The 12,433-nt window shown below is 42.8% G+C and overlaps 2 protein-coding genes across 3 annotated transcripts in view; one reads left to right on the top strand and one right to left on the bottom strand.

The window, feature by feature from the left end:
* The window catches only part of cracd (capping protein inhibiting regulator of actin dynamics), a 17,720-nt gene extending 15,511 nt beyond the window's left edge, over positions 1 to 2,209 (top strand). For both annotated transcript variants that reach the window (XM_008281987.1, XM_008281986.1), the window contains one exon: positions 618 to 2,209. In XM_008281987.1, coding sequence (XP_008280209.1) covers positions 618 to 778 — 161 coding nt within the window. In that variant the 3' untranslated portion in view covers positions 779 to 2,209. The remainder of the gene's footprint in view (positions 1 to 617) is intronic.
* On the bottom strand, positions 1,754 to 12,027 carry aasdh (aminoadipate-semialdehyde dehydrogenase). The gene is made up of 14 exons (XM_008281988.1): positions 11,648 to 12,027; positions 10,095 to 10,215; positions 9,265 to 9,536; positions 8,989 to 9,181; positions 8,663 to 8,904; positions 8,466 to 8,572; positions 8,207 to 8,379; positions 7,215 to 7,545; positions 7,000 to 7,112; positions 5,342 to 6,029; positions 5,094 to 5,257; positions 4,509 to 4,634; positions 4,055 to 4,186; positions 1,754 to 2,750 (listed from the first exon to the last, which is right to left on the bottom strand). Exons 1-14 carry the CDS (start codon positions 11,881 to 11,883, stop codon positions 2,355 to 2,357), a joined length of 3,294 nt encoding a protein of 1,097 aa, XP_008280210.1. The 5' UTR covers positions 11,884 to 12,027; the 3' UTR covers positions 1,754 to 2,354.
* Positions 12,028 to 12,433: the final 406 nt, after the last annotated feature.

Below are 12,433 nucleotides of genomic sequence, written 5' to 3'. Positions count from 1 at the left end.
TGTAGCCCTGTGATAGACTGGTGACCTGTCCAGGGTGTCCCCTGCCTTAACTTTGGGATAGACTCCAGCCCCCCTGCGACCCTAATGAGGATTAAGCGGTGTATAGATAATGGATGGATGGATGTATAACGAGCCAGTTTAGATGAAATATCACAATTTTTTAAAATGCTTTTTTCCTTTTTTTGGCCTGTAGCCTTTATTGGATAGGGAAGTGGAAAGAAAGACTGAAAGATAGGGAGGAGAGTGGGGAAGGACATGCAGCACAGAGCCGTGGGCCGGATTTGAACCATGGCCACTGTGTCGGGAACTTTCAGTCCCTATGTATGGGTTGCCCGCTCAACCTGTTGAGCTACCGGGGCGCCCAAATATCACAATTTTGAGCTTAAATTTGTTTTCTTCCCAAACAGAATCAAACGGAAAAAATTCAAGTGGAACTGATTTTTCTTGTTTTACAGTTTCTTGCTATGATAAATGGTTTGTCTGGTTTTGAGGGTGAATAGATGTCACCTTGGGCTCTTGGAAATCGTGGTGGAAGTCCTCTCGAACACGTAGTTAGCAACAATATTCAGAAGATTAATTGGCACTAACAAGCTTTTCTCCTGCATTTGTGGTTTCAGTTGAGATTGCAGACTCCACGCCGTCGCCACCTGCTGTCAAGGAGGTGTCAAAGCGCTTCCCTTCCAGTGACTCTCCACAGGTGTCTACAGAGCCGGCCTGGCTGGCACTCGCCAAACGAAAGGCCAAAGCCTGGAGCGACTGTCCTCAGATCATCAAATAACACCCCACCGCAGCTTCGCACATGGCTCCAGCCGGCATCGACACTGCACACTGCCCATGGACTCTGAAGCACCTGGAGAGTCACCGTCACCTGCCCCCCCGACCCCTTCCCTCCACGTCTCATCTCTCACCTTGAAAACCTCGTCCTGACTGTGAAACAAGTAAAGCCCTCCATCACCTCCACACACTGGCTGGTACTATTATCATGTTAAAGTGCGCTTCACATTCAAATATTCCAATACAATCGCACAGATATATGTAAACAATTGTCGCGAGCATGCACACAAAGTATATGTCCCCCAAAAGACCGAGTCCTCAGCAGCCAATCACAGCCATGGCTGGCCACTGCAATAGCCAATCCCGTTTTTTTTTTTGTTTTTTTTTATTTTGTAGCCAACTGTGTCACCATGGTTGTAAATAAATAATTGGCTCAACACAACTTAACACTTCTTGTATTAGCGAGGTGAAGCTCTGACGTATGACAGTGTTTAATCAACAGAGGGTAACTGTCTGAATCGTGTTTTAAGGGCTACCAGTAAAAATAATAACTCAGCATGACGCTGCTGAATCTGCTTCTGGACAGCTGATGGAAGTGTTACAGGCATCTTCTCTGCCCTCCTGTGTATTATTTATGTAAAGCTGCAGATTTATCTATGTTGAAACTATACTGTATCTTTTCTCTGAGCCTTGTTTGTCATGTACAAAAGACGCCTTTTTCTAAAAAAAAACGAAAAAAAAAACAACTCATACTGGAAACTTTAGCATAACAACTCTCACTGTGTCCGTGATGACTGTGATAGCTGCCCAAGAAGCTATTGTACAATTTTTTTTTGCCATTAAAAAGTAACAGAATCTGTCACGAACACACACGGTGGGTGCACCTAAACACAGCACTGAAGACCACAAGTGTTACTGGGCATTTTACGGTGAACTGCAAGTCATCCTTACAGCTGTGCGATGACGCAGATTTTATTTATTTTTTTTGCTTTGCTTATGGAGACAGATGCAACACCTGCTTGCTGTAACCTACGATTCTTGTAGCTGTCCTCCTGTAACACACTTGTGTTTGTAGGCCATCACTTCCTCTTAAATGTGATCTTACATAAGCATTTCCTCTATGAACGAAAAAAAAAAAGATCCATTCTTATTTCCAGACACTCACTTTAATGATCTGTATGTATTTAAGTATGTACTGTATGTAAGTCGAAGGCGTCACCAGAGCTGCGGTCGGAAAGAAGTCACTTTGTCATTTCGTTTCTAACTTTGGTCGTGCACAATAGTGTAGTGTACGCAGTGTTATATGTAACAACAACAAAAAAAAAATGTTTGGTATTATTTGCACTTTTTTGTCCCACTTAGAGATATTCATGAGAAAATTCTTAAAGAGATACAAAATGTTATGAATAATGTAAATTAAATACTGATGTCTGAACCACAGGACCGTGGGTTCATTATTTCTCTGTTCTACATCCTAAACCCTTAATTAAAATCTGATTTCCCAAAGCAGCCTCCCTGCTCTGACACAGAAACAGTGTTTATTATGAAAACCAGAGCAGAGGAAGACACATTAAATCCTTTTAGGTTTCCTCTTCGGCAGTCAGTTTTAAACAGTACACATAATCGTTACGGCACCCGATTACGAGCGACTGTTCCCACGCCACCGGGGATGAGAACAGCTCTCCAGGCAGAGCAAGCGAGGCCAGCATTTGTCCGTTTTGTCCGTCCAGGATCCACACTGTGCCGTCTGTGGAGGCCAGGCCCACCAGAGCCCCCGTCCTGCCCGCAGCAGAGCCGTCGAACACGCACGGAGAGGAGTACACCTTCCCTTTGGTCTGAAAAGTCCAAACTAAAGAGCCGTCTGCACAGTTCAGACAGTACAGGTGGCCGTCATGTGATCCGCACAGAAGCCTCTGCTGGTCTGGAGTGACGCACGGAGACGAGAAGACCGGAGCCTTTGTTTGAAACTGCCACAGCTGCGGAGAAACACAAGAGTCCAGTCACACAATCGAGTATTACAGTATTTTACAGCTGTGTGGGCTCCATTTTCACGACAGACTCTAAATTTGCAAAAGCTGTAATTGTTAAAATCTCAGCCTGGGCTCGTTTGGCAACACTACTGGTTACTGGTGTCATTTATTACCAAACATCCAACTAGTTTGTCATAGAAACAGCAGGAAATGTTGGATTAGCATAAGCAGTGTCTTCATTCAGCTCTGGTGTGGATGTAGAAGAGCAGAAACGATGCAGCTGTTATAAATATGATCCTATACGAGCGGTAGACTTCTCTAGGGAGGGAGAAAGAGACGGAGTGGCATAAAACCCAGGCTACTGCGGCAAAGATTCAGCGTTAGTACACGGTGGAGAGGTTGCTCATGAATATAAGTGCGTTTAAATGACAACAACTGAAAAAATCTTTTACTATAAATAGTCGTACAGATGGGTTTTGATTTGATTGAAATTTGCATAACAAAAAAGAAGCCCACACAGCACAACGAAACAAAACCATCTGCATAACATTTGCGATAAATGATGCATTAGTTGTGTCAGAACTTCACAAAATTTGCCATTCGACAGCCACAACATTAAAACCACCTGCCTAATATTGCCCTCGAGATGCCAAAACAGCTCTGACCTGTCGGAACAAGGACACAGCAGATTCTTGCCTCTGTGGATCGGCCTTTTCTCTGTTGCATCCCATAAATGCTCAATCAGATTGGGGAGTTTGGTAGTCGGGGCAACATCTTGGGCTCTTTGCTGCATTGCTAAAGTTGTAGCAGAGCAGTTTTTGCCATGTGGTTGCGGTCTGTAACATTGTTTGGTACATGTTGAAGTAACATCCAGATGAATGGCAGGTTTCCCAGGAGGACGTTGCTTTGCTTTGATGATCAACGTCACTCACGTCGTTTACTTTTAATGCTGTGGCTGATTTATGTATTTAACAGTCTACAGTCTGACTTGAAAGTAAATCCTATGTTTCAACAAGGAAAAATCAGCTGCACTTAAATGCATGTGTTGATTTTAGTCATTAAATATCAGGATTATGAGATTATTCAGACTTGTGCTGCGTTTTAGTTTAAAATTGCTAACACTGCCTTTTCCCCTCATCAATCTACACTCAATAACCCATAACAGCAACGTGAAAATGCAATTTTCATTTCTGCAAATATTGAATTCAAAAGTCAAAAACATAAATCCTAGATTTCCAAAAAACAAAAGGGCAGATCAAGCGTTGCATGTTAAAACATTAACATCCTGAAACACAGAGCCTGCTGCTCACCAGTTTGCCCGTGTTGCTGAGGCAGCAGATGTTTCCGTCCACCGAGCCGATGACAACGTGAGCGGAGCAGCTGTTGGGTGACGAGAAAAAAGGGACGTCTCTACAGTACGACCACAAGACGTCTCCGCTGTCCTGGAAGAAAGAAACGCTTGTATGACATCGACGAAAAACAGGCACTTTATATTCTTACATGTTTGTCTTTTTATAAAATCAGCTGATGACTGATTGAATATATGAACTCCATCCCTCCATCCTCAATCAAAGCCATCACGAGTGCCAAATATATTCAGAATGTAAAATGTGTGACTGCAAATGACTTTTACGCCCTAAAAACATTTCATGTGACTTAGTATAAAGGCAGCAGACAGTAGAGAATGTCCACCTCTTGGTTCCATGTATACAACAGCGACGTGTACGGCGATCGAAGCCTTCCGATGAAATGTTTTGAACTCACAGGGTCGAGACAGAGCAGACGTCCTCCCAGCGACGACACGTACAGCCGTCTGTGAGATGAGTGGAGGTGTGGAGAGGAAAACACAGCTCCGCCACCACAGTGACACTTCCAAACACACCGTCGAACCTGAAAACACGGACCTGAATCAACCTGTCAGCTTTAACTTTCTCAGGAAATAAGTCTGGTGTGACGGGATTAATAACAGCTAAGATGAGCGAGCTGATTATCGTCAGTTATTGGTGTCTAGTGAATCTGCAACAATGAATTGATTAGCTGTCAACTATTCTTTAAAGAAAAAAAAAATCCATCTTGTTTCATGTGAGTATTTTCTAGTTTCTTTACTCCTCTACAGCAGTGAACAGAATATCTTTGGGTTGTGGACAAAACAAGACATTTGAGGAGTGATCTTGGTCTTTGAGAAACACCGATCGACATCTTACACCATTTTCTGAATTGAATAATTTGTAAATAATCAACAATGAAAATAATTCCTGGTTGCCTAATCCCCCTTGCTCACTTTAAATACATCAGACGGGATTCCATCATCGCCACCAATCTGTGAGTTTTCATGTCAGACACGCTTACCTGTGGGTTCAGGGCGTAAACATGGCCATCATGTGAGCCCACTATAACCAGGCCAGTGAGAGGATCCACAGCAGGACAGCTCTTCACTGCATCTCCCGTCTCAAATGTCCACCGCGTCTTTCCAGATTTGCAGCACAAGAAATGGACACAACCATCGTAGCAACCTGAGAAAGGAATATTACAGCAACCCATGAGACCAATAACGGTAACCGGTAAAATGTTTAGATATTCAGAGAGCTGACACTCACCCACAATAACGAGAGTTCCGCAGCGAGACACGGCAGCTGAGGCCTCGATTCTGTCCCCGAGAACTCGCTCCCACAGAAGGCTCCCGGTGACCAGGTCCAAAGCCTGCATCCTGTGGGAGTGTGATCCGATGAACACTGTTGTTTTTGAACTCTGATCTGTTCCATCTTCTACCAGAAGCACCGGGGAAGCATCCACACATCTGCCTGTGTCCGAGGACCAGCTCAGACTGAGACTCAGACGTTTCATGCTGGAATTATTTTCTCCAAGTTTGTCAGATGGCAAGTATTTATTAGCTTCTGTTTGCCTGAAGTTAAGTTCTATCATCTCGCCTGCTCGTCTTACAACTTTAAAGGCCCGTTTCTCCACCTGTAGTCTTTCGACTGCTGGGGAGTCTTTGCGCTGTTTCTTCGCTGGAACCACTGAGGGAGAATCAGTGAGTCGTTTCTTGGCCTCAGGCGGTGGTGAGGGGATGCTCTCCAACGGAAGCATCGGTGTTAGTTTGGCAACATGGCGCAGAACGTCAGTGAAAGTCCCGTCAAGGATAACCTCCAGAAGCTCTGGTGAGGTGACTCCCACGGCAGAGAGGATGTCTTCACAGAGACGCAGCGCCTTCAGAGAATCTCCTCCACTGAACAGGAAGTTGGATTCCTCGTCAACCGTCGCATCTGAACCGAGACCTAAAGTATCCTGTTGATAGATGGTTAAAATATGGAGTGAACATACACAGAAAACTGTTTTTTTAAAAGTCCCATATTATTGAAATCCATTTTTATTGTGTTTTGTATGTTTCTTAAACTGGGGCTGCAAGGTAGCGCGGTGGTTAGCATTGTTGCCTCGTAGCAAGAAGCGTGAAGAGTGAACACAGAGTCTTCATGCACTCCCAGCATGTGACAAACTGAACTCGCAGTAGATGATTTCTAATTTTGATGCCAATATCCACACAATATTAAGAAAATCGCTAGCGTTAGCATGTTAAGTGGCTTATATTGCAAATTTTGCCATTAGCTTTGACCATATGCCCACAGGTCAGCACATTGGAAGACTGATTAAGACCAATTTCAAAACAAGGACCGGTGTTTTTATATTGTCTGTTTTGCTGCAGTGCGACCTAAACCTAGCTGCTGTTTACATCTGTTTGATCTCTCCTGCTCTCTGTGCTCACATGTAGCGTATTTTAATACGGTTGAATTCCCAATAAAACTGTTCTCATTTATGTACAATTTTGTGTTGTTGTTAGACAATTAAACCAGTACCATGAAACACAGTGCATGAAGTTAACTACCAGTCATTTCCAGAAGTATTCACAAGGTGCTGCTCTGCATGTTTTTGTAACAAACTCACCAAACACATGAGTTAAAAACAACGACTGAGCTGTGAGTGCAGTGATTTGTCCAATTAAAATGACCACTTAGAGAGCAACTCTCATTTACATCTGTGTCAGCTGCCATGTTATGAACTGTACTGGCTGTATTTAAAGCTATAGACACTAAAACAGCCTGAGTAGAACAAGGCTGAAACTAGAATTGTCCAGTCATTGTGAAATGAAATGACCTTTTAAAGACGGGTTTTGGGGATGTGAGGCGTCCCTTAACTTGCTGAAAAGGGGCACAATAGAGAAACTTTAAAGGTGCAGTTATGTCATTAAAAGTGGAAATACCTGCCACAAAGCCTGAAGAGAATCCTTTAGTTTGCTGACATCTCCCCATGAGGACTCTAAAGGCTGCTTCTGTCTCTCATATATTCTCATAAGTACCTCCATGTCTACTTTGCCTGTCAAAAAAACCCCAAAAACATTAGAATGGTCAGTGGGTAAAATGGTGAATGAACAAGCTGCTCTTTCTTGTCAGTACTGACTGTGTGATTCATTCTCACCATGAGAAGTCAAACTTAATGCAGGGACGAGCACCAGAGTGTCGGGAACGCTGTGAGGAGGCAGCAGCAGAGACAGCTGGCTCAGAATGAACCTCTTCAGATCTCCGTCTGTGTCGACGGTCTCGACCAGGTGGTGTTCAGCAGAAGAGGGCAGCTTTTCCTGATGCTCAGCTAAAGCAGAGGGGGTTTGTTCTGCACGCTGCTGCACAGATGAGGGGGTAGACGCTGCGCTCTGGTCTCCAGATGTGGATGCAACAATGAAGGCTAGAAGCCGGAAGCCTTCGTGCAGACCCACGGCACAGGCCTCCACCTGAGGCAGACTCAGCATGAGCTGGAGGAGGGAGATCGGGTCAGTACATACACTTTCTTTCATACTAGAGCAACAGTTCTTGAATCGTTGAACCCACAACCCTCAAAATAACACTTCCAGAGAGTCACGCCCCCCACTATCCACAGACTTGATAGAAGCGTGCAGGGCCATGTACACACACTAACAGGCCTGACAACATAATACAAAGCAACAGCCTGATTACCATTTACATATTATGTTTGGCATTTATAGCAATACAATATAAATTCAAACAGGATATGCGAGGAGAGTGGGGGGTAAGACGTCCTGATTGAACGAAGACCCAAGTTGGATGATCTATTGGAATTGTGGCTTCAGAGTTAGCATGTGGGCGCTATTTTCTCTGTCATTGTGGCTTTTTAAGAGCCCTGCAATATACATATAATTACACTTGTCACTTAATTAGGAGCAGAGTTATGACATGAAGCAAAGGTCAAGCCTGCAGGAAGATAAATCATCCAGACAGATCAACAAGTTTTGACACTTCACATAAACTCTGGTTGTGGAGATAAAACAAACAAGCTGTTTACCGTTAACGTATTATATATATATAGATTCTGTCTTCAGCCACGTTAACGGTAAAAAGCTTGTTTGTATATATATATATATAGTACTTCAAAATTTACAAACAAAACCTTCTTACTTGCTGCAAGCTGTGCAAGTTCACCCGTTTTCCGTTGCGTTTAATCATTCTGTCTTTCCTCCCCTGGTAGTACAGCTGAGCATCTTTAACAGTCACCCAGTCTCCAGTAGCTCTCATCGTCCCGGCAACAACAGCATCCTCATCGTCCAGGAGACACACTCTGTCCTTGCCACCTGCATCAACAGTTGTGCGGCTCTTTATAGAGTTTGTTCACCTCAGTGAGATTTATTTATTATGTGTTCTTTGAAATATTTCCCACCTATGAACACTTGTCCTTCACCCTCTGTAACTCGGCAGCCGTGTTCATCTCTGACTTCCACCACTGTGTCCATCAGAGGAGCCCCAAGAGGCACAGAGCACACTGAGCTGCAAGTTTTGTGATGTTTAAGTCTGATTTTAACATATTTAAAATCAACAAGCAGGCGTTGTGAACACTTTTAATCAGAGAACACTCACTGGTTGTTGGATTGCAGCAGAGACTCTGGTATTTTGTAGCAGCAGGCCCAGCAGGAAACCTCAGTAATCCCGTAGATATTGTAGATGTGGGTTTTGTTGTCCTCATGTCTCCAGCTCCTCAGCAGAGCTGGTGATGGACAAGCTTCTCCACCCAGAGCCAACACCCGCAGCGAGGAGCCAGAAGAGAACACGTCCTGTTTCAGAATACGATGGCCGAAACGCAGCAGCAGAGTGGGTGTGACCTGTGGAAATATGAAAATAACACATCGTAAAAATGGACAAGACTGTCTCAGCCAACACAGAGTCTCTGACGGGTCGACACTTGCCTGTAGAACAGTCGTCTTGTGATCTTTAAACAACAGTTTAGCCAGTCGATTGGGTATTTTCTTGATCACAGCAGGGACAATGAGGAGCCGAGCCCCCGATGATAACGCCAGAAAAATGTCCACCACAGACGGGTCAAAAGTTAAAGGCGAAGCGAGGAAAACCACATCGTCTGAACACATCTGAAACAAAGATCTGAGGAGAGAGATGCAGCTTCTTTGAAACAGATATCAAAACAACGATATTCTAGAGCAAACAACGAATGTATCATTACTGACCTCAGATGCAGTATATTGGGGAGTATGCACTTGTGTGGAACCCTCACGGTTTTAGGGAGGCCTGTTGTTCCAGATGTGTGCAACACGTAGGCCAAGTCTCTGCAGCCAGCATCCTGTTTTAACACAGCTGTGTCCTCCGATGTCTGAGATCTCGAGCCTTGTTCATCCTCAGCGACCGGCAGCGGCTCGATCCGTATCAGGGTCAGTTTGAACTTGGTCAACTCCACATAAACCTCCACGGTTATGTGTTTGATGAGAGCTGTCTGGAATTGCTTTCAAGGGAAGAGAAAGAAAAAAGGAAATTTTGAAATCCACTTTGCTACAGAAAACAACAAGCTCTGAGCATCAATGACAGGACTGTATGAGCTCTGCATTTAGTTGTTAAATATGCAGCAATACATATCACAGAAAAACTAAATATTGCAGTCAGTTTGTTTCCAAAATTGTGCAGACCTAATATACTTTATTTATATACTTTTATACATTGTGTCATTTGGTAAAGGAGGATAAGCAAAATAAAGGTTGCACTGTACAGTGTAACTGTCTAGTTTTTATGCAAATGACAGCAAACCTCTTGAATCTTGAATACACTATGCACAGAAAGTGGAAGGTAGATACAGGCCCAACAGGAAATTGTTGCACTGACTCCAAAAAATGAATATGACCATGTTTTGTTTAGTTTTTTCCCCCTTTTTTTTAACGATATCACGTTTGGTTATTTTTATTTTTTTTTTAACTCAAGTCTGAGCATTTGTTACAGATTATTAGCACATATTGTACTGTGTAAAACTATAATTGTATTTATGCCTACTACATTTAAAATATTCAACCTGCAGCAGGTCCGTCTTTACAGCACAGTACTTGAGGCCACATTGCTTCATGACTCTGGCAGACAGAAACCCGGGAGCTTCCGGGTCCAGTGGGACGTAAGCAGCAGCTGACTGCAGGATCCTGAAAAACAACATTAATGGTATAATTTATCATTTATTATGTGCACAGTGTTTCAATGCTGCTGCATGTCCACACACTGAGTTTTAAAATCCTGATCAGAATCACATATAAGCTGGTGGTGTGGAAGAATCCTTGGTCATCCTTTGAAATCCACAGAACCGGAAAGTTGAATTAAATTTCTGTCATATTCTAAGCTCAACTTCAGGCTTTCAATTAATTTCATCTTGTTCTTAATGTATCGAGTGAAAGTATTTACATACAAGTACATTCTTGATTTTAGTCTCTCTGTGACAAACATCCATCCATCCACCCATTATCTATACACCGCTTAATCCTCACGAGGGTCGCAGGGGGCTGGAGCCTATCCCAGCTGACTCAGGGCGAAAGCAGGGGACACCCTGGACAGGTCACCAGTCTATCACAGGGTTACACTTAGAAACAGACAACCAAGCACACTCACATTCACACCTATGGACAATTTAGAATCACCAATTAACCTCAATGTGTTTTTGGACTTGTGGGAGGAAGCCAGAGAACCTGGAGAGAACCCACGCTGCGCGGGGAGAACATGCAAACTCCACGCAGAAAGATCCTAGTGTCCTGACCGGGACGCAAACCGGCGACCTTCTTGCTGCAAGGCAATGGTGCTAACCATCGAGCCACCTTGCAGGCCATGACAACTATCCTATCTCCTAAATGTAATGATCCAGTAAAGTTCGCTAGATACCATGTCTTTTTTATTCTGTATAATAATATATATTTGTGGTGTTTTCTGTATGATTATGAAATATGAACTGTATTTTTATAGTAAACACATTGTGATCACTTAAAAACAACCTCCACTGTAGCTTTGATCATTTTAAGAATGCTCCTTTAGGATTCCTTTGAGTTGCCTGCCAACTTATTTGTCATCTATTCTTCAGTGCTGAAAAGAATGTTCAATACATTTTTATTTGTATACTTACTGTGAAAAACGTGATATATCCTTATAGTAAACATATTGTGATCAATTTGAAAAACTGTAATGTAACTTTCAAAATCTTAAGTATGATTGTGTAACACACTACTTCTGTGAATTTAAAGATTCAATAGAAAATAATGTATTATTCAAATAAGACTCTATGCATTCCTATAAAACCAAAGTTATTTCTTATAAAGTGAATAGAATTTGGAGAAATTTCTATGAATCCAACACTATTCTACTTAAAAACTGGGAAATCCTGTAAGACTTGTTGACGAGGGATAATAACAATAATAACGTAAAGATGCAACAGAAATTAAAGTTTAACTGTAAAAAAGATGAGACCTTGATGACTGACCCAGATTACAGCAGCTGTAGGTGTAAAAATGGTACGATGCAGCTTTAACAAGCAGCACTACACCTGCCATCAGCTGCAGTGTTTTCATGTGTCAGTCAGAGCAGTGAACTCACCCCAGAATCCACACCGGTATGAGAACATCATCGCCGCCGTACAGCCCGATCAGGCCGTTATTGGCAGAACAATTCTTCCGCAGAACACCGGAGAGTTCATCGGCGAGTTGAGCCACATCTCTGTAGAGCAGAGTCACCGGAGCTCCGGACGCCGAGCCGCTGTATGTGACCGCTGCTCTATCCGGGTGAAGAGAGGCAGCGGCGGCTACGAGCTGCTGCAGCGTCCGAGCGGACATACCGGGGAGCCGTTTAAACACCACCTTCTGCTCCCCTGTCGGTGCACATTCTGGCTGATAAAAAAAAGCGCTAAAATATATACATTATAATTCAAATATTGCTAAATATAGGCGAAACAGGTTTTGTTTACATCCAGTCAGACCACGTTTGTCGAGGAAATATGACGTAGGACTTGAAGATGACGTACAATGTAGGCGCACAGATCTGTCATTGCGACGGCTAAAAAAAAAATCCACAAAAGGAGTTTAGAAGACATGAACTCAAATAAAATAAATGTCAAAATTTTGAATTTGCAATATAAAAAAACATACAACTGCTTATATATACATTTTTAAATTGTAAATCAGATAAAACAACTTTAACTGCCTCTAAAGCTTAGCCGTGACACCTACATCAAACACTGTGGAAACAATAGACTAATTTAAATAGCACACTGGTTTCATAACCAAATTTTAAAAAAGAAAAAAAAAAAAAGAACTTGGCATAATTAAAAACCAATGTCATGTTAGCCTTAGAAATTCTCTTCTGCTTCCAAATCATAAATGACCC

This window comes from Stegastes partitus, unplaced genomic scaffold, assembly GCF_000690725.1.
Source record: "Stegastes partitus isolate 25-593 unplaced genomic scaffold, Stegastes_partitus-1.0.2 Scaffold253, whole genome shotgun sequence".
In the NCBI taxonomy this organism is placed as follows: Eukaryota; Metazoa; Chordata; class Actinopteri; family Pomacentridae; genus Stegastes; species Stegastes partitus.
This window is presented reverse-complemented; position numbering and strand designations above follow the sequence as displayed.

Excerpts from the sequence above, each read along its gene's own strand:
- aasdh (XM_008281988.1), bottom strand. The coding sequence starts at position 11,883 with ATGTCCGCTCGGACGCTGCAGCAGCTCGTAGCCGCCGCTGCCTCTCTT. Across the intron at positions 8,573-8,662 it reads CTGCTGCAATCCAACAACCA|CTCAGTGTGCTCTGTGCCTC; the intron begins GTGAGTGTTCTC and ends CAAAACTTGCAG. Across the intron at positions 4,635-5,093 it reads TTTACGCCCTGAACCCACAG|GTTCGACGGTGTGTTTGGAA; the intron begins GTAAGCGTGTCT and ends CCGTGTTTTCAG.